Genomic DNA, 22,147 nt, shown 5'->3' on the forward strand with positions numbered 1-22,147 from the left:
ATATATACTATAGATTGACAAATCGAACTGAAACCCTGACCGAGTTACTACGTGAGCACTGGCTGTCTTGGGGAGGAGCAAGTGAGAAAGCACGGGGGGAAGGAAGAGAGCACTATGCACTATGTACTTGCAGGTCCACTCGCAGTTTGTCAAACCTGCTAACAAAAGCATTAAAAGGTTGACTAGTTGCCTGCAATGCTAGCATAATGGAACCTTCCTAGCCGACAGTCGAGGCAAAAATGAAGAATCCGTTATTGTGGTAATACTGGAGAGTGGTTCTTCTATTGGTCACGATGCCCACACACACCCTCTCAGATATTTACGTGATGATTGGTGACTGAATGACGAGAAGTGAGAGAGAGAGAAGAAAGAACAAGAGAGATTCCAGAAGTTGGCGTGTTTTACGGGGTTTCACTTGAAGTTGTCAAACTATATCTGCACATCACAGTATTTATATTTCTCTTCATCTCTTTCCAGCTCTTATATATTTCACCCCTCCCCCTGTGATACCTCTATTGTGTCAAATATAATTATAGTTTGACAACTTCAAGTGAAACCCCGTAAAACACGCCAACTTCTGGAATCTCTCTAGTTCTTTCTTCTCTCTCCCTCGCTCCTCGTCATTCAGTCACCAATCACCACGTAAATATCTGAGAGGGTGTGTGTGGGCATCGCGACCAATAGAAGAACCACTCTCCAGTATTACCACAATAACGGATTCTTCATTTTTGCCTCGACTGTCGTCTAGGAAGGTTCCATTATGTTAGCATTGCAGGCAACTAGTCAACCTTTTAATGCTTTTGTTAGCAGGTTTGACAAACTGTGAGTGGACCTGCAAGTACATAGTGCATAGTGCTCTCTCCCTTCCCCCTGTGCTTTCTCACTTGCTCCTCCCCAAGACAGCCAGCGCTCACGTAGTAACTCGGTCAGGGTTTCAGTTCGATTTGTCAATCTATAAATGAATGACACAGACAGACAGACAGACAGAACGTGGAAATCAAATTTTTCTGTATGCCGTACTTAAGATGTACTTGTATATAGTAGGTATCTTTAGAATATTTCACATAGACTGCACACATTGAGAATGTTAAATATACTAATAATAATTATCATCACTAACTTGTTCTGGTGTTCCTGTGGCATCTACTTGTTTCACCAAGTCCTTCTCTTCATAGTACTTTATAATTGGCATTGTGTCATTCATGTAAGTGTGGAATCTCTTTTTTAAGCTGTCAATATTATCATCAGATCTTCCACTTCCAGCAGCTCCTCTTTGGAGGCACCGGTTCACGCACACCTGTAAATTAAGGGCCAGTTGCATAAATAATTAATCTGAGATCAGGAAATTTAATTAACCTTCATCTGAACTTAGATTTTTGGTTGTATAAACTCTAATCCAAAATCATTTCGTCTTGATGTAAGATCAAATCTAACAAGCGATTTTTCTAGGTTCAAGATGGTAGTATAGGTCATGTTGTATTCAGATTTTCCTTAGCCTCCATACTAAATATATTTTTCTTTAGTTGCTTCTTGGTGATACTTTCTCCACAGTTGGCTTCACATTCTTCCTTCAGAGACTTTTTAATTGCAGGTGTTTGAGATTTTTTCAAAGTACTGAATATTCTTTCATTTTATAATGCAACAAAACATAGCTGGCTATCTTCTACATCATCAGTAACGTTAGAATCAATGTCTGTGTCTGAAATATCAATATCATTCATGATTTGCTATTTATAATATGCAAGCAAGTGCCGCACATGGAAATACGACACAGACTAATACAACAGCTAGCTCGATCACACATGTAAGGCCGAGACAAGGCTGTGCGTTGCATGACATATAGTCATTGCTTCAAGTCACTAAGAATTTCTTCTCAGCAAAAGTTAAAGGTTTATGTATACGAAAAACAGTAAAAACATAGATTTCTTTTACTTTTACTCTTAAGTGAAGTCATAGCAGAAGGGCAAACGGAAAAGGGAAAAATGAAGAGGAAGAAAGGGGGAGAAGAAGAGAGGGGCGAAGAGAAAACAGGAGACAAGACAGGGATGTTTTTGGGATTTGCAAATACTTACGATAATTTCTAAAGAAGTAACTTGTAGTATATTCTTACCTCCTGAGGGCATTCAAAAAATAAAATGAACAGAAGGTTCACTTTAGAAGACATCATTCGGTCCCAACCTTCCAAATTATCCTGGTTTCTCGGAAATCCATCTATTAAAAATTTGTTAGAAGCAGATTTCTCCATTGCCTGAAATTGTCAAGAAAGAATATATTATGTTAATGATATAACTTCACTCCAAAGACAGTCATGATAAGAAAATAAAGCAAATGTACAAAGAAAAATGTTGTAGATAGGAACAAATTTTTTCATAATTTTTTTTTTTCCTTATTTTTTTAAAGTTGGATAACATTTATGTACAGCCTGTGCTGGACACAAAGTTTAACTCAAACTGGTACATAACATTGTTAAAAGTACCTATAAAATACAGACAAAAAACCCTGTGTGTATATATATATATATATATATATATATATATATATATATATATATATATATATATATATATATATATAATAAAACAGTGAAGTAAAGAGCTTTCTAACTATGTAATTTATTTTATTCCAAAATGAGTATTTTACACAATATTATATAATTATAATTATTTTACAAATGACAAATTTCTATGCAACAATTCATTGGTAAAGAAGTGAAACTGTCAGTAATTACTAGTGCTTGTCACTTGTCATGACAAATTTACCAACAGAGATTTATGCAACAGAAATGACTGGTTATTTTACTTATTTACTAATTTGTCACTAGTAAAATAGTATTTTTAGCTTTATCCAACACAATTTATAGTAATACGAGAGTAAATAACCTCTGGGTCATTCCATCCAAAAAAAGTATGTTTTTGAACCATGATGTCTCAAAAGTTAAAAATATTGTAGTAGGTTATTCTATGTGTTCTAAATATGAATTTCAAGGAATACTATATTTATATCTTTCATACTTTGGCAGCAATCGGAATTTAAAGTATTGGTTTAACAAAGAACACAGTTTCATTCATTGAAGTTTTCTTACTGTGTATAGGAAGATGGAAAAGTGATTTTAATGCAATTCGAAAAAGGAGAGCCTTGTTTATAAATGCCCTTAAATGAAAAAAAGTATATAATTTTTTTAATAGTTACCCATCGTAAAATAATTTTAAAAAATATAAAACGCAAAATGCAAATGTTTATAACTTATATTAGTACCTATTCTATTCTAGAGTCTATTATTATAAGCCTTTATTCTTACATATTACAAGTCTACTGCCAGCAATAAAAACAGTTACAGGTAGGCCTACTTGAAGGTGTTTTTCCCAAATTATAAAATAATCACTACCCGCTTTCAAAGAAATGGTCCCAAAAACTTCATAATTTCTATGAAAAATATCTTCCACGGGTGTCAAAATTGTTTTACTAAGTATCAAATAAATAATAAATAAATAAATAATTGATCAGTTTGGGAAAAGAGAAATCACGGCTCCTCTCCCATCAGAATACGAGATTGGTATTACAAATGTGCGAGATTTAATTAAAAACAAAACTGAAGCGTATGAAGTCTGTAAATCTACAACAAGAAACCTTTACTATTCCTATCTTTCTACAAAGAATCAACGCAAGGAATTTATTTGGTCCTTATAAAACCATTGTTGACAACTGGACTTAAATTAGTAAACTTCTGATTCACTATCTAGCATGTTAAACACAAGACCACAGAGGAAATTATGAAACTGTAAGTATTATGCACTAAATTTACGAAAATATTTTATGGTACGGATTATCCGATTTTTTCGATTAACTGTCCAGCCCACCCCCTTGATTACCATAGATAATAGAGGTTCGTGCGTGCGTGTGTGTGTATATATATATATATATATATATATATATATAGGCCCTATATATGGGCACTTGTTTACTGCATATGTGCAGTATGTTGTAAGCGAAACTTACACAATACAGGAGCTCCAAATTTTATTTCCGTATCTGTACATACGACAATAAGGTTAAGTATGTAATTCCATTATATGTAAATACTTCTTTGAAGTAGACTGACCTGTTAAATTTCCTACAATTAATTATAGATTTATAAGAGGTAACTGTAAGCAGTACTGACTGTCTTTGGTAAGCAGCATTTTCACAGCAAATTTTGTTTATCCATAATTCGGTAAAATATCAGCTACCAGCAACATTGTGTTAATTATTTTCAGAGAGAGAAAGAGAAAAAATTGTAATTTATAACTCATCAAATATTTTTTCTAGAGTTAGCTTAGCAATCTCCTTTGCCATTTCAAGTTCTATATTTAATTAGTTTCTATTATTTCAGTCTATGTTAAGAACATAATCTCATTACATAGTATGTCAATAAAATCAAGATACAATACCATTTCAATCAAACTGCATGTGATTTCAACAGGTACTATCCTTCCATTCCTGATATTTTCCTCTATCAACTCCCCGTATTTTGATCCTTCTTTATTTCTTTCTTCACGGAGCAAGTCTCCAGCAGAGAGATGAATGAACCCAAATTCCTGTAATATTGAACAAAGAATATCATGACATAAATAATACTGTACCAAATGTTTTAATTATGTTCGTAGTTATCTTCCATCACCAGTATGAACCCCACATGCACTGACAATTATTTCACATTAGATAAAAGTTGCTATTTACATATGAGTTACGTAGGCAAGTCTACATTCAATAGGAATACTATGAAGAAGGAAATATTTTTATTTCAGAATAAAGTTGTAACTAGAGATGTTAGTTTTTGTTAATTGTCGAGAAAAACAAATCACACATTTGGCATTTTTTAAAACTATTTTTCCATATTATCATGTTTTGTTTCGTTGAACATGAAATTACGAAATAATACTAATTTTATAAATACCAGTAATGTGAAATTCCAAGATTTTCGCAAGATAAAAACATTTTCCTGTACATTTTAAAATGAGTGTTATTTTAAGTTATTGACAATTTAGGCCGTGTCTCAAAGCTCAAGTCCATACTACACACTAGTGACTAGCAACTAGGTGACTTGTAAACTACACACTAGGGAGCTTTGGACATGTATGCTTGAAACATGGCCTTCTTCATTGACTATTTTTCTAAAAACCATGACATCATGGTGCAGCACTGAATTAAGGCTGTGTCTCAAAGCTCTAGTCCATACTACACACTAGTGACTAGCAACTAGGTGACTTTTACGGAAACACCTATATGGACTCTAATTCAGTGTATGGAAAAAATTGACGCACCATTATCATTTTTCTTTTTCCTTCTTAGCTTTCATTGATTCTTTACTTGAAATTTTTTTTTCTTCTGTAAATTGCCATTATTTGTTTGTGTATTTGTTTGCCTTTTTTCTTACTCTTTTAGCTCTCATCTTCTATTTGTTCCTTTATTGTTTTGTATGCTTTGTCTAATGGCAGCCTCTAATTTGAGGAAGCTTTGATAAATAAATAAATAAATACACTAGGGAGCTTCGGAAATGTATGCTTCAAACATGACCTTCTTCATAGATTATTTTTCTAAAATACATGACGACATGGTGCAGCAGTAAATTAAGAAGGCAGTGTCCTAATGCAGTTTCATTACGAGTTATATGGAAAAGATAAGGGCTTAATATATTACAGTAATGTTTAAAACATTGTACAGAAGGTACTAACAATGTCAGTGTTCAAAATTAACGTGTTATTCCACATTATATTTACATTATTTCACTTCCAAAGCATTTTCAGATTTCATAACCCCATTTGCTGATAAGGTATCCATGTTTGTTTAGTGAACAAGTCATCAATCAAGCAAGCATTTTCGTTGACTAGCTACTACGGACTTGACTGCTATGCACTATGTAGCTTTGGATCATGACTTCTGACGTCACATCCGGCTATTTAGTTAACCATCTAGTTCACTTCAGCTGAAAATGTAGCTTTGAGACACGGCCTTAATTTTCTCAGTTATGTCATCAGCCATGTTTTATTCCTCTTAACCAATGTAATTCGCTTCGGGCATGGGTATAGCAGGTTAAATCGATGTAGGTTAACCCAAACTCCATTATTCTGAAGTAATTTACATTCCTCCTGACACACTCTGTATAAAGTATTTCACACATTTCTGCATAACTGACAGACAGGCGCAAGCTTACCTTAACTATATTTTCACACTGTGTTCCCTTTCCAGCACCAGGTGCTCCAAGAACAAACACCACATCAGGCTTATCTGCTGAACTCATGGCTAACTTCTAACCCTGTTCAATGAACGATTTAACATGCAAAATGAAATATGATACAATATGCATTATAATAAGTATTACATGGGCGGGTTGGCTGCCAAGTGGTGTACGTCCAAACTTCTATGTTTTCAGGAGAGCAAATTTAAAGTTTGCAATTCTTAGTAAATTCAGAATTGTATATGTCTTGAGTAAATAATGGCTTGCAATAAGTGGAACATACACACTTTCAAATTAGAAGTTATAAATCTATTTCGCAACTGTTTTAACTACCTCAAAAGTGAACTTCTGAAAGTCATGAACTTAGAAAAAATCGCATTCCCCTAATTGAAACAAAAATAAATTGGGAAAGAAAATGAGATCGAATAAAAGTTAAAACCCTACTTAAAACAGAACTGTTGTTTATTGTTAAGAAATACAAACAAAAATGAACATTGAAAAGAACGAAATGGAAATTCATACGATGTCATCTGATATGATTTCATCAACTTATTCATCGTCATTGGAAACAGTTCAAGGATTAGGATTTAAGCCAAGAAAAAAAGAATGGTGACAAGGGTATAAATTGCAATAGGTCCCCTATATATCTTTTCTTTGCTTCTGTGACGAATCTTTCATCAGGGTAAGCCGTTTGAAGTTGATGCTGTGTCAGGCACATTGACGGGATTATATTATTTCAATGTACCGAAGTACATATGATATTTCCATGCAGATATTCTGCGTCATCATACGGGGTTGTATCCGGTGTGGCTTAGTGGATAAAGCATCAGCACGTAGAGCTGAAAACCCGGGTTCAAATCCCGGCGCCGGAGAGAATTTTTCTCCGTTCCATTACTCTTTCATCGTAACATTGACGGGAGCCCAGTACTGCCACGACCTTTTCTCAAGTCAAGCTCTTCGAACTTAACCATTTCACATACAGACTACAACTTGCACTCAATATGAATGGTTCACACACAAGCTACGTTATTTTATTCTTGAACAACACTTACTGTACCTAATAATAAGAATGTTTGGAACACAACAGAGTAAACAATGTTCACAGACGGCGACAGTACGGAATCTGTGTGCTGATAACACTGGCAGAAGCACCTGAACATAACACCACTTGACTGCCAAGGCGCTCAGCAGTTTCGTTCAGTGTAATAACATTCTGCGCTATTTGTGAGCGAACTATTGAACTTGGACGCACACTACTTGTGGGGTACAAAGAACTGAATATCTAGTAACTATAAGTGGTATTAGTCCATTTTTCAATTTTTGTGACTTACACCACTTGGCAGCCAACCCGCCCACATATTAGTTTCATGTAATAAAACAAAGCATTAATTAATTATGTTTTCATTGGTTACATTTCAGTTACACAAGTCAATGCTAACGTTAGTAAGCTTCCTTAAATTACATTTTAACTACTGTGTAGCTACTGCAGTGTTTATCAGAATGCTGTAATTAAACTGTGTAAAATTAAAAGTTAAAAAGCTTATGGGATATAAAAAGTATTAGTCGTAATAGTTAGTTCTACCTTCTTAAATACTTCGATCAGCACATGTATTTTCTAGAAAAAATAAAAATGAGATTTTTATCCAACACATAAAGGAAAATGATTAATTGGCCCACATACTTTCAATGCTGGTAAGAGTAATCAATATTCTGCTTTGTTTCAACAATAATCGCCAATGTTACTTGTTTACAGTGTATGTTGCCATAAAGGGGAAAATTTATATCAAATCACTGAATTGTGAGAAATTACAAGTGGTAATTCAAGAAAAATTATGATAAAATCATGCTCTTATGATTAAAGTGTGGATGAAATATATATCTACATTTAAACACTGCTAATACATACAACTTTAAAACTCAACGTATATTAATTAATGCAAAGTTTCATGTAATCGTAAATACATACTATAACTAATAGACATTATGAAGAGAAGAGAGGCAATGGGGGTACCTGAAACTGGCTAAGGGAACGAAACAGCTGACCAGAATAAATCAACGAAAAAACAAAGAGTGAGTATGATAGCAGATAATGCTGATGAAGGAGTATGGAAACAGCTGGAAGTGTCTGGGGTCAGGAACACAGACAAGACAAACAGAAGAAATTATAGAGAAGAAATGGTAAGAACGAACAAAGGAACAAAGCAACTACCAGATATTAGTGATTGTCAGAACAGAATAAATAGGGCTTTTGAGAAGGTATTTAAAGAGAGTGACAAAATGAAGGACGGATTAGATAGGGCGATGGAATTACCTAAAATGTGAGTACAAGTAAGTCGGGAGTGGCAGAAGTGAGAGAATAAGAATAGAGAAGCAAGTGTCAAGTATCAGAATAAAGTGTAAAGAGTGTAGTAAGATAGACATTGAAACAGTTAAAGTGAACGAACATCTGAACTAATGAGAAGTGGAAGAAAGAGTAATTAGTAGTAAAATTAACTAAATTGGATAATTAATGTGAATCAATGTTGTGGGTTGGAGTAGCATCAGGGTTACTAGAACTGTAGGAGTATTCCAGATACAAGTTATGGAAAGTGACAACAAAAGAGGGAATTTAGAAGTAGGAGCCAATAGAAAGGAATAAGTACGTAAATAAATTAAGGAGAGAATAGTAGGGAAATAATAAGTGATGCATGTGTTTTTAAATGGAGAAAATGGAAAGGCAGACAAATAATTTAGAAGAAAATAGCTGAGAAAAAATGAATAAGAGTAGGTGGATGTGAGAATAAGGAATGAAAAATACTGCATATAATGCAGGAAAGGAATATACAATATCTAATAGAAAAGCGAGAAATGGAAGAGAGAGAGTCTAGGTATGAGAAAGAATAGAAGAGGATAGATAGGTAAAGATAGGTAGCAATTCAGTTAAAACATAAGACTAGGAAGTAATCAGGAAATACTTGGTAAAGGAATATATTAACACAAAAGGGTGGTATGTGGTATACATTAAAGTGGCTGTGGATCGAAAAGCACAGTGGTTGGGGAACAAGTACTAGGCAACTTCATGATGACCTCCAAATACGAGGCATGTTCTTAAAGTAAGTTCCAAAAGGGTGTAGTAAGTAAACGGGAAGATATTTACAAACTATTTTTGTTGCATTGTATTCCCCACACTTCAATTACTTCTCAACATAATCTCCACCATTATTGAGGCATTTATCGAGTCGTGGCACAAGTCTTTCTATCCCCTCATTGTAGAATTCGCCCGCCTGCAATGCGAACCACTCCCACACTGCTGTTTTCACTTCGTCGCCATCAAAACGTTGACCACAGAGGAACTTCTTGAGGTACAGGAAGTGATGAAAGTCACTCGGAGCCAAATCCGGGCTGTATGGGGGATGGTCAATTTGTTCCGAGCCAAATTTCGAGATGAGATTTTGGGTGTCATCGCCATCAAAACGTTGACCACCGAGGAACTTCTTGAGGTGCTGGAAGAGACGAAAGTCACTCGGAGCCAAATCCGGGCTGTAGGGGGGATGGTCAATTTGTTCCGAGCCAAATTTCGAAATGAGATTTTGGGTGTCGTCGCCATCAAAACGTTGACCACCGAGGAACTTCTTGAGGTGCAGGAAGAGATGAAAGTCACTCGGAACCAAATCCGGGCTGTAGGGGGGATGGTCAATTTGTTCCCAGCCAAATTTCGAGATGAGATTTTGGGTGTCGTCACCATCAAAACATTGACCACAGAGGAACTTCTTGAGGTGCTGGAAGAGATGAAAGTCACTCGGAACCAAATCCGGGCTGTAGGAGGGATGGTCAATTTGTTCCTGTCCTCATGAATTTTTTCATCGACAGCACGCACCAAATTGTCATTGACCAAAGATGGCCGAATGGTATGCTGCTCGTCATGCACAGAGACGCGGCCCTCTTTGAACTTCCTAACCCATCTCCTGACCATTCCATCACTAATGGCATCATCACCATACACCTCACAAAGTTGACGATGAATGTCAGCTGGTTTGATGTTTCTCGCATTCAAGAAATGGATAACAGAGCGCATCTCACAGTCGGCGGGGTGCTCAATCACTTTAAACATTTCAACTGATCACAACTAACCACACACACGGACTGAAGCTCTGAAACTGCATGCACAGCTTGTCTGAAGATTGAAGAAGAAAATATGGATGCGCAAAATAACGATTGCAGCGATGTGACGGCTATAATTGAAAACGGAACTTACTTTAAGAACACGCCTCGTAGACTATCTTCACGAATATATACAAAAAATCACATATAAATTCTATCACAAGGCAGCACTCAATAACAACAAACTAATAAATTCTCTTGGCAGATATGACATAAACAGAAAATACAAACATCGATGACCAAAACAACTACTTTCATAAATTCAATTCAACAAATGACATCCACAAGATTTATAATATACTAATCAAGAACCACCTACCAAACTGAAACAAATTTATTTTCAGTCAGACGCATTCGTATCGACTGAATTTATCTATCAAGCGAATACCAAAGATAATAATGTACTACATCATCGAAGAAGAAGGGTTGACAATCAACCGAAATTCTATCCAATAACATGATAGAAGACTTGGGACGGAGGAGCAGTACAAGTGGCGCACAGGGCTGCAGGACTCCACTGGCCTTGGTCGAATAATACTAAACCTTTGTGTTAGACTATATTGTAAAACTCTTCTGTATATATTAGACTGTGGCTATAGTGGAGAGTCGGGTAGTATCGGACAGTCAGTTTCTTTCATCTACCACACGATGATAGTACATGATTGACATGGTTACGTTTCTGTGATGTCGCATAGAGAAACGTAACCATGTCATTCAGGTACTACCATATGGTGGTAGATGAAAGAAACGTTCTGTCCGATATTACCCGATGTCCGATACTACCCGACTCTCCCCTAATTAAGACTCAATAGTACAATTAAGATTTTTTTGACATGTTCCATATTCTAGCTGTGAAGCGATATAGTAATACCATGGAATGCAAATAAATACAATACAATTCAATTTCAAGTCTGATTAGTGAAATATGTTACTAGTCAGCGATGTGTAATTGAGGGGGGAAGGAACTGGCCACCCTACCCCATTATCTCCTGACTTAGTTATCTCATAAGTGATGCCTTATTGGTATCACTTTTGAGATTCCAACCTGTCTTCTGACAGTTGACTAAACAACAACCTATTTACAATCTTAATTTTTTTAATTTGTTTCTCAATTTACTTAGAAGAAGAGTTTTTAGTATTAATAGAATTATCTGGTTTAGGGCCATTCCACGAAATTAAGGACAAAAGCACTGAGTTTTCAAATTATCATTTTGTCTGAAATTTCCATATTTACTTGAATTACATGAAGTGAACTTTCATAACATTAATCCATTTTTTCTGGAAATGCGCTATTTTGTCTTTTCCCGCGAATTCGTTTGGTACCTAATTATTATTAACGTTTGCTACGCCTGTTTACAAGCAACTCTTTCAATGTGCAAAATTGCCTGGTTTTGAGATATATATTATATACATATTATTATAAACAGACAGATAGTGACCTAAGGTACGTTATGACATGTTTAGACTTGAATATTACGTGTCCATTTTGATTATAATGAGAGTTAAAATACAACCACCTGCCGCGTAACGTGAGTTACGAAAATAAGCTTTTCTTTTTTTTTCCATAGATGTGTCAATAATCATATCTATCTCTTAAATTGTTTAGTCCTCTTAGTATTCATTCTTATCTTCGATCACAGCTAAAAAATGTTTTGTTGATATTATACAAGAGCCTATTTTTATATCTGAATGCGTGTACCGTGAGTGGCGGCGGCGTGAGTTACGCACCTGTAACGTTAGTTACGATATTTAGATCAAATTTTCCTTAATTATTGCACTTAATAAGATGTTAAAATTCTTGAAATTAGAAAGCAAGAAACAAAATTGCATATGCTCATTTCGGGTATCTATTCAAATGTACCATTTCAAATGTAAATTGTGAATAAATTTGAATTTGTAAATTACTCGCAATGTGTCAGCCACAAATTTTTTTTAGATTTGGCTTAACATCTGCCTTTGTGTTTGATTGCTTCAATGCTTCAGGGCAGATTAAATTTAAGTACGATGCTTGAAAGTGCCACAACCATAAATGGGATAGGTCTAACATAAGTACACTGCATTAAGTGTACCATACAATAAGGAAAAGTTGCTACTTTCTTTTTAAGCAAGGAGGCCAGATATGGTTATCAGATAGGTATCAGCCCTTCGATTTCAATGGCTGCTTTTAAGAATTCTTTGGTGCACGGTGCAGACACTGATGAGTCAGCAGATAAGAGTTTCTTTCAAGAAAAGGGGCGAATTAAAGTCTACGGATATTGAAGTAGGTACTTTTGTATTATTAGTTAAATTTGATTATAGTATGACCGAAGTTTCAAATATGTTGCAAAGTTCTGTAGATGAAGATGAAGTTAAAACAATCTCAACACTGCTGGAAGTTATGAATTGCTTTTAAAATCAATGAAGAAGACACGTCCTCATATGCGAAACTGAACCAGATGGTATGCAAGCTATTTACATCAGTTGTTGAAGTGAAAGAAGACGGACAAAACTGATAAGAAACTTGATATCAAAGAAGTTTAATTGGGTTTATATTACATGTAACACCTCTGAATGCAAAGTTCTTTTTAAATAAAATATTCATTTGTCATTGTGTATGCAGTGAAAATTTAAAGTGATAGGAGCGTCATACACCATGTAATGAAGTAAGGAAATCAACTTGTGTGGCAATATTATAAAATACAATTGTAAAAAAAAGTTTATTTTTCTATATTTTCACTAAGATTTATGAATCACTGTGTAACAAAACATATGGTCGCAAATTCACACTTACGGACAAAATTTAACGTGAGTTACTAGCACTTACTAATGAAATTGTTTTCTATTATTCCTCTTTTTGTTATCCATGGTTCAAGAAAATGACTGCATGTTCTAAATATATAAACAGTACTAGTGATAGAACTAGATACATGTAAGGCTTTTACTTTCAGAGGAATCTGAAATAACATTATTGTCTTTGCTTTAAAATGTTTTATTGTGTAACGTGAGTTACAACTATTTAAACAATTAATCACAAATAATTAATTATATTTCGGATTGCTGGTTACTGCTATGAAGTATGTTTCTAAATGCAATAAATATGCTAAAAAGATATATATATATATATATATATATATATATATATATATATATATATACTGATTAAGGGAAAAATTGCCATGTAATGAAAATGGTGAAAATAAATATTTACATCGTCTGTAACATCAAATATTCATACAAACAACTTATAACTATGAAAATGACATTACCAACAAATATTATTGGAACACTAATTAATAAGCAATTCACGTTGGCTTATCTCCATACCAGAAAATAAATAATCTGTGGTGTTATGGCTAAAACTGATATGTACAATTTCAGCAAAAATATTTTGTCTAAATATGTTGCAAATGATGTTTTTAGCGTGACTGAAAAAAATGGTATGTTTACCGTCATTAATAGCTAACAATAATATTAATAAAAATAATCCTTTTAAAGTGTGATTTTTCCTGAAAGAATCAACTTTAAAACTGCTTTCCTATAAAATAAGGAAACTGTACATAACATGTATAAGATATTATCAGCTCATGCCATAACACCACAGCCATAAAGTAATGATACAGACGTCAGAAGATAATCATATCAAGAAAGGACGTCTATAAATAAAATACTAAGAACGACTACAATGCCTGTATTAGCCTACAGATCGTGAGACCTCTTTTGTGACAAAACTTTTTAAAATTACTTTTCTCACTGTCTCAAGGGGAATTCTGGGGTGATATTTTTATTCGGTTTATGAGGAACCTTTACAATGCAGTTATTGTATTTATTTTAATTACATTTAGGATTTTTGGTGACACTAGCACTGAGGTAGTTCCGGTGATTTCGGAAGTGAAAATCGTTGAATTTATAAGGGATTTTTGTGGATATACAGTTGATCGCATATGCAAATAATAACAAATGCCTAAACTAACCAAACCTAACCTGTCACAGATTCGTACATGCAATGTGTGTAAGCGAAGTACGAAGAGAACTACCTCAGCGCTAGTTTAATCGGATTTCCCCCCCCCCCCAATTCTGAACAAAATACGAGTGGCTTTTCACGGTAGCAAACCTATATCGGTAGGTACACTGTATACAAATTAAACGTAGACTTTACCAAATTTAATAGCATAGCCTATATTCTAAGTACGATAAGTTTAATCTTTAAAAAATGGGAATACTAGTTTTCAATTTCACTATGCAATAGAGCTTATCTGTGTTTAATAACGAACATAATTAATGCAAATCCATACACAACAGTATCTCGAGAAGACAAGACTTGAGGTTAGGTATGCTTTAAGATTAAGGGACTGAGGAGAATTGACATACATTATTTCTAGTAAAGACGGAATTATGCTGTATCAGAACGACTGAATCTTATCTTCGTTTTCAGTAATACAATGTTTTGTATTAATTTTTATACGGAACTATAGATAAACAAATTAACTAAATAAGAGAAAAACCACAAGGATGAGATACAAAAGCCATTTCGACGTAACTAATACTGTGCCAAATTTACAAACAGTAATATTAATAAAGTATTTCTTTAGACGTATTTTGATGAATTAAAAATAAATGTATATGTGGCAAAACACTCACCTTTACCACTTTATAATGTTAACTCCACACCTTTCACGTCACACTTTTATAGTACCGTCACCTGACGTACACGATGATAACCGGCATTTATCTTTTACGCTACTTTCCCTTGTGTTATAACTTTAAACCGCTCCCGGTCTTTAATCCTCAATAATTTTCAAGAACTATACCTCATGAAAGTATACTAAACGACACACACAACGCGCTGACCTTGGTCGGCGTAGTACGTATAGTCGTATACAATCGTTAGTCGGTGGCGGTACGTCATTTGTTGTGGTTACCCCCACCGGTCATGAAGACCACCGATTGTTTAAAATATTATTGTTCAGGAAGACAAAATATTATCCATGTTCAACACAAAGACATTTTATATTTTATAAACACAGAGAACCACTTTGAAAAATCGACTTATATTTATGTTTGGAGATCCATCATATCCTATGTATTTTAACAGAAGATGGACGGAAACATATTAGGCCTACTGTAGCTTAGCCTATGTAGTTATAAAAGTTCATTTTGCAAATTCTTAGTTTACATAGTATTTGTAGTACAGTGCCAAAATAATATTCTGGCTCAAAGAGTACTCACTGTAATCCTTTGAATATACTTGTATATCATATTGAACAAGTAAAACATTTAAGTTACCGGCATATAATCAATTTCCAAACAATATATAAGGTAGCTCATTATTAGTCTTCGTGTTATTTTTCGTTTATATTTTTTAGTATTGTTCTAAGTATTTATGGTCATTCTCGTTTCCTTTTATCTGCTTGGGTCCCTTTTTAATTGAGTGTCAATTTGGGGGACATTTACATCGATTAACTAATGATCGCAGCGCAGAGGACTCGTTTTTCAATTCACCGATAGCATTGCATTTTCACCAAATCGTTCTAAATTTGAGGAGCTTTTCATCGTTTTTAAATTGGTCGATGGAATCCACTATCGCTCATAGGATTTTAAAACCTGGATGCAGCCACCGGAGTAGCTCAGGTGGTAGCGCGTTTACTTGCTGATCAGGAGTTGCGGTCGCGAGTGTGTTTGACTCTTGCTTGGGCTGATTACTTGGTTCGGTTATTCTGAGCTTTTCCCCAAATCTATGGCTAATTCTCGGCCTCATCTCGCTATCACCAATTTCATCGACGCTAAATAACACAGAGTTGATACAGCGTCGTTGAATAACAAAGTAAAACCTGAATGTGATGTTTGTATTGGTGAAGTTTGTGATTGGCTACCCCGTGTAGTGCTTTGCGGAAGACCTCAGACGGCAGAAGTGATTTAATAAGTTTAATATAAAATAAACAGCCTGTTCAAATGTTACTGAATATAACAGATCGTATTCATCAAAAATCAAAATTTTCATTTAGATTTTAAACGGCTTTCGAAAGCGGAGACGATGTATTTTCCACCATATCCCCTCACGAGTATAGACCTAGTGGCTTGTTTCGGTCTCCAAACACGTAGATTCCTTCTCTAGATCGTTTTGGGTGTCTGCCAAATCTTTCCTTTCCTCTGGATTGGTGAGAATTATACATGGGTATCCGTTTTCGTTCATTCTTCAGATATGTTGTCTCCAATTTGTTTTATAGCTTTCATACATTCACTGAAAAATACAAAATACATAATTAAATTATATTTCATGTAATAGTTGTGTTTGTGTATTAAATTATTTTAAAATGGTGTATACTCTTCAAGAGAGAACATAAATCATCCTTACTGATTAAATTTAGGAAATTACACAAAATAAATGTTTTTTTTTCATCCTACAATCAACTGATAACAACAAAATTACAGGTTGCCAGGCGACGATAGAAAACAAGATGCGAAAACAAATTCATGAGATGTATAAACAATTGAATGCTTTTTCATATTTAAGTATAAAATATAGGGGTGCCATTTGAAATTTCAAAGTGGTGGTTGCTAGGGGTGGGGGGGGGTGAAATTTAAAATGCAATTAAGACTGATTTCAGACTTCCCTCTCAATATATAAATCGACGTGTTTTTTGTTTAAATTGAATTCAATTTAAATAATTAATTACCGTATTTAAACTGGGAAGTTTTGAAATGAAAGCCCTGATGTTTTCATATTGCAATAAATAAAACGTAACTGTAATATGTTTCATTCCGTTTCTTCTGTATTCTATTTTTGCTGATTTTCCGTGTTTTTAATCTTGGTTTAAGCACTAGGATGCTTAAAAATAACAAAATATCCTTTCATATGTGCTAATGGCTGAAATGTGGATCAATCCCTTAAATATGCAATTAAGGAATAAAACATGCAAATATGCTAAATTCCGCCCCTAGTGATAAGTGATAACACAGCGCGAAACACGCATGAATTTCACCGGCGAGAGGACGTACTCTACTGTACTTATAACACTTCCGCGCAAGCAGCGGAAAGCTGTATAGGTTGCTGCCGGTAGATCCGGTATTATTGTATTGCGGGTGATGACATTCAATCTGCAACTAGACCAGGGTTGCAGAATTGGGAAGAGAGGGGTGGAAACATGGGGAAAGAGTTCGTTACCCCATCCACAAGGCCGGAGCTTTCAGTGACGTTTGTGTGACGTTAGGTATACAGACTGTTCTCTCTTTTCCTCTCCCCCTACGGTACAATGATGCGAGAGTTGAAAGGAAGGGATGAATTACGTGTTCCGAGGTATGACGCGTGCTTCAATTGTAGCAGAGTTCTGCATCCCTGAACTAGACCAACAAATAATAACAAATGGCGAAGTGGACAAATATGAAGCATCCTACATAATCAGTGATGGCACAGCTCGGTGAAACTTCGGTATCTTCCCACAGTACACAATTCCTCGGTCTCATTATCACTTAAATAATCCCCTCAACTAACTCACTAACCTTGTCACATACTTCCACTTAATGTCACAAGCAAACATTCTGATGGAGATTGATGAAAGAAGTTTTTTTTTCTTCAACCATGTTAATAATATCAAAAGAAGTGTTTATACAAATTTTGGCCACTCGACCGCAATTACGAGACCGTCAGAAAGTAATTTTCCCTGGGGCCGTTTACAGAAAAAAAGCACAATTGCTTGGAAAAATTTATTGAAACAGATATATCAATCGTTGTGCTATTTGTCAACATATACCCCACTGGAATTGAGACATTTGTCATACCATGGGATCAATTTTGTATCCTTGTGCCATAGAAGTCAGCCGCCTGGGATCGGAACGAGCATTTGACAGCCGTCTCTACCTCTCTGTCGATCCTATGATATGACAAATGCCTCAATTCCGGTGGGGAATATGTTGAAAAATAGCTCAACAATTATTGGTGTGTCTGTTCCAATAATTTTTTCCAATGAAATTGTGTTTTCTTTCTGTTAACAGCTCCTGGTGAACTTATTATTTTTTTCAGCCCTCGTAATTGTGGTCGAGTAGCCAAAATTTTATAAACATGTCTTTTGACATTATTAACATGGTGTCAGAAAAAAATTAACTTTTTTATCTGCCCCCATCAGAATGTTTGCTTGTTAGCTATACTCTCATTTAACCCATCTAACCCATAAAGAAACTTAAATGAGATGTCGAAGATTGGCCTGCAGCTCTCTAGTTCACACAAGGATCTTAGGATCTTGTTCACAAAAATCCTTAGGTCACAGAGGGCATGATGAATGTTTATTTTTTTATTGCGCACACACACACATGGGATGGAAGGGAACCTATTACATTAATTCACAGAGATAATAGATCAAGTCAATAGGTATCTAATAACGTAAACGACATTCTTTCTAAATGTTATGTCTAAATTGCTCTCGACGAAAGCATAGATGTTTCAGATAGTAGTCAGTTATAAATCGTTTATGCAATTAAGGAAGATTTTATCTTTTACGAAGAATTCGTGTGTGTGCCCTCTACACAGCACGACAAAAGTGTCGACGTTAAAAATACCGTGGAGAAATTCGGTGGTTTCCCCTGTAGTTACAGATGGTGCAAAATCAATGACAAGAGCAGTAGTAATGGGTTTCGTTGGGGCCTTAAGACAGAATCAAATCACTATACGTACCTTGCATTGTAGGTCTATTATGCATCAAGAGGCACTATGTACATCAATTAAATTATCTACCACCATGGTTACTGTCACGAAATTCACTAATTTGATCAAAGGGAGACATTGGTCCCTGACACACAGAAAGTTTCTGTCCCTTTTGGAAGAAATGGACTCTACTTAAGAGGATCAGTTTGTACACATTGAAGTAAGTTGGTTAAGCTGCGGAAAGTGTCTGCTACGATTCTTTGAACTCGTCCTGAAACACATTTCGAATTCTGTTGAAGTGCAGAACAATCTCGGAAACTGAGAATTCTTCAGAAACGGCTTTTCTCGCCGATATCGTTCAACACCTGAATGCTCTAAATTTGCAACTGCAGGGCAAGTAGCAGACAATAACTCAAACGGTTGGCTTTGCCGACAGTTTGCTTAACAAGTTAGAATTATTTAACTCTGCACTGAAGAAAAATAACATGTTACATTTCTCTTTTTATTGGAAACTCTCTCAGAACATGGAGTTTAGGAAATAAACTGAAATTGTTGAAGAATTTTATTGATTTCAGAGTTCAATTGATGTTTTCAAGATTTTTAAAGGTTTCGCCCTCATATTTATTATAATATAATCTTGTAATTGTGATATCGAATCTAAGCAAGGTCATCTGCAATTAGAGCTTTGTGAACTTCAGTGTCATCCATCCATCAACACATCACAGGTTACTGGAAATAACTTTTGGAAACTATTCTCAGCACAATGTTACCCATTGCTATGAAACTGGGGTGTCAAACTTTTCTTCTATTTTTGCAAGAACTTACATAAGTGGAGCACCGTTTTCTTCACTGAAGAGTGTAAAATCTAAGAACAGAAACATACTTTCGGATGCCATGTTATCACATATTCGAATGGCAACCTCACAATTAGAAGTGGATTTTAAATAATTGATTTCTCATATTCCGAATATTCTCATTAAACAGCGTGTGCAGAAGGATTTCAATTATTTATGGATAATAGAAACTAGGCCTACACTTTAAAAAAATATTTGTGCTCATTCTTAGTGGAAGAGGAATAATTTATTCTATTCCTTTCAATTGAGTAGGTAATGACAATTTCCATGTATCTGACCTTTGTTTCAGATTTCTAACTTTCATAACTGAAACATGTTACAGTAATAGAGGGAAAATACATAATAAATACACAGTAGATTTCAAAATAATTCAGCTTACCTAATTAATTTGCTTGTAGATGAAGTCCATCCGCCTCTCCTTTTGTTCAGCAAAATGTTTGATGACATGTTCATTGAAGTCAGGAATGGACAGTAGGACCATAGGCGGAGTTATGGGGTGGGGCACTGCCCCCCTTCAAACTTGCCTGATTTTTTTTTTTCTTAACGTTAGAAAATATTGAATTCAAAATATCTTATTTGCTTTTGTTTATGATTATGTTTCTGTACTTAAATTACGAATTAATGTCTTCAGATCATGTGTCTGGACTATAATATTTATTTTATATTTTTTAATGCACAAGAATTTCTATACCTCATTTGAGGATTGGAAGCACTGTAATGTTTCTTTTGTAACAGCCTGTACTCATGCTGCGTTAGAAGTCTGCTGTGTTCAGGCTGCCACTTGGAGAAATATTAATAACATTCTGTACAACAATGTAGAAAAAAAAGAAAAGTGATCCCGGTATAATGTGTAGTCCACACCTGTGGAGTAACGGTCAGCGCATCTGGCTGTGAAACCAGGTGGCCTGGGTTCGAATCCTGGTCGGGACAAGTTACCTGGTTGAGGTTTTTTCCGGGGTTTTCCCTCAACCCAATACGAACAAATGCTGGGTAATTTTCGGTGCTGGACCCTGGACTCATTTCACTGGTATTATCACCTTCATATCATTCAGACGCTAAATAACATAGATGTTGATACAATGTCGTAAAATAACCCAATAAAAAAATAAAGTATATTGTGTAAAATTAAAAACGAGATTAAATAAAATAATTAGAGTTTAAATTTCATATATCTTCAGGAAAGCTTAATATAAAAAAGTTTCTGTTTGCACTGTTACGTAGTTACGTGTTTCTGTACGAGATAGAAAAAGAGAGGGATTATTTAAAATTATTCTCTATTATAATTTGTAGTAGATCTACAGTTCAAACCCTATACAATTCGGTCCGAAACATCGCTGATATGGATGTAACACTGTAAGAAATGCCCCCCGAAAATATCTTTATTAAATGATCATATTCCGATATACTGTACTGTACTACGGTCAAGCTATAATGGGGAGAGGATGTAAATGCTATCCCCCATAACTCCGTTATATCAGCCCAAGCGGGGATCGAACCCACGCCCGAGCGTAACTTCAGACCGGCAGGCAAGCACCTTAACCGACTGATCCATGCCGGTGGCTGTAGTTTATTTAACTCACTGAATCTGATATAATATCATGGCTTTTTGGACGCTTCCACGTACTTTTAATGTAGTTCCTAGAACAACCATTATGGTCCACACCTGTGGAGTAACGGTCAGCGCGTCTGGCCGCGAAACCAGGTGGCCAGGGTTCGAATCCCAGTCGGGGCAAGTTACCTGGTTGAGGATTTTTTCCGGAGTTTTTCCTCAACCCAATATGAGCAAATGCTGGGTAACTTTCGGTGCTGGAACCCGGACTCATTTCACCAGCATTATCACCTTCATTTCATACTTACTTACTTACTTCCTTACAAATGGCTTTTAAGGAACCCGAAGGTTCATTGCCGCCCTAACATAAGCCCGCCAGCGGTCCCTATCCTGTGCAAGATTAATCCAGTCTCTATCATCATACCCCACCTCCCTCAAATCCATTTTAATATTATCCTCCCATCTACGTCTCGGCCTCCCTAAAGGTCTTTTTCCCTCCGGTCTCCCAACTAACACTCTATATGCATTTCTGGATTCGCCCATACGTGCTACATGCCCTGCCCATCTCAAACGTCTGGATTTAATGTTCCTAATTATGTCAGATGAAGAATACAATGCGTGCAGTTCTGTGTTGTGTAACTTTCTCCATTCTCCTGTAACTTCATCCCGCTTAGCCCCAAATATTTTCCTTAGCACCTTATTCTCAAACACCCTGAACCTATGTTCCTCTCTCAGAGTGAGAGTCCAAGTTTCACAACCATACAGAAGAACCGGTA

The 22,147-nt window shown here is 35.4% G+C and overlaps 1 protein-coding gene across 1 annotated transcript in view; it reads right to left on the reverse strand.

Annotated features, from left to right (window-relative positions):
• The window catches only part of LOC138707468 (UMP-CMP kinase-like), a 33,838-nt gene extending 18,518 nt beyond the window's left edge, over positions 1–15,320 (reverse strand). The window contains exons 1-5 of the mRNA XM_069836950.1: positions 14,972–15,320; positions 6,191–6,292; positions 4,428–4,574; positions 2,111–2,248; positions 1,121–1,297 (exon numbers count right to left, since the gene is read on the reverse strand). Of these exons, the coding sequence (XP_069693051.1) occupies positions 1,121–1,297; positions 2,111–2,248; positions 4,428–4,574; positions 6,191–6,277 (549 nt within the window). The 5' untranslated portion in view covers positions 6,278–6,292; positions 14,972–15,320. The remainder of the gene's footprint in view (positions 1–1,120; positions 1,298–2,110; positions 2,249–4,427; positions 4,575–6,190; positions 6,293–14,971) is intronic.
• Positions 15,321–22,147: the final 6,827 nt, after the last annotated feature.

This window comes from Periplaneta americana, chromosome 10, assembly GCF_040183065.1.
Source record: "Periplaneta americana isolate PAMFEO1 chromosome 10, P.americana_PAMFEO1_priV1, whole genome shotgun sequence".
NCBI lineage: Eukaryota > Metazoa > Arthropoda > Insecta > Blattodea > Blattidae > Periplaneta > Periplaneta americana.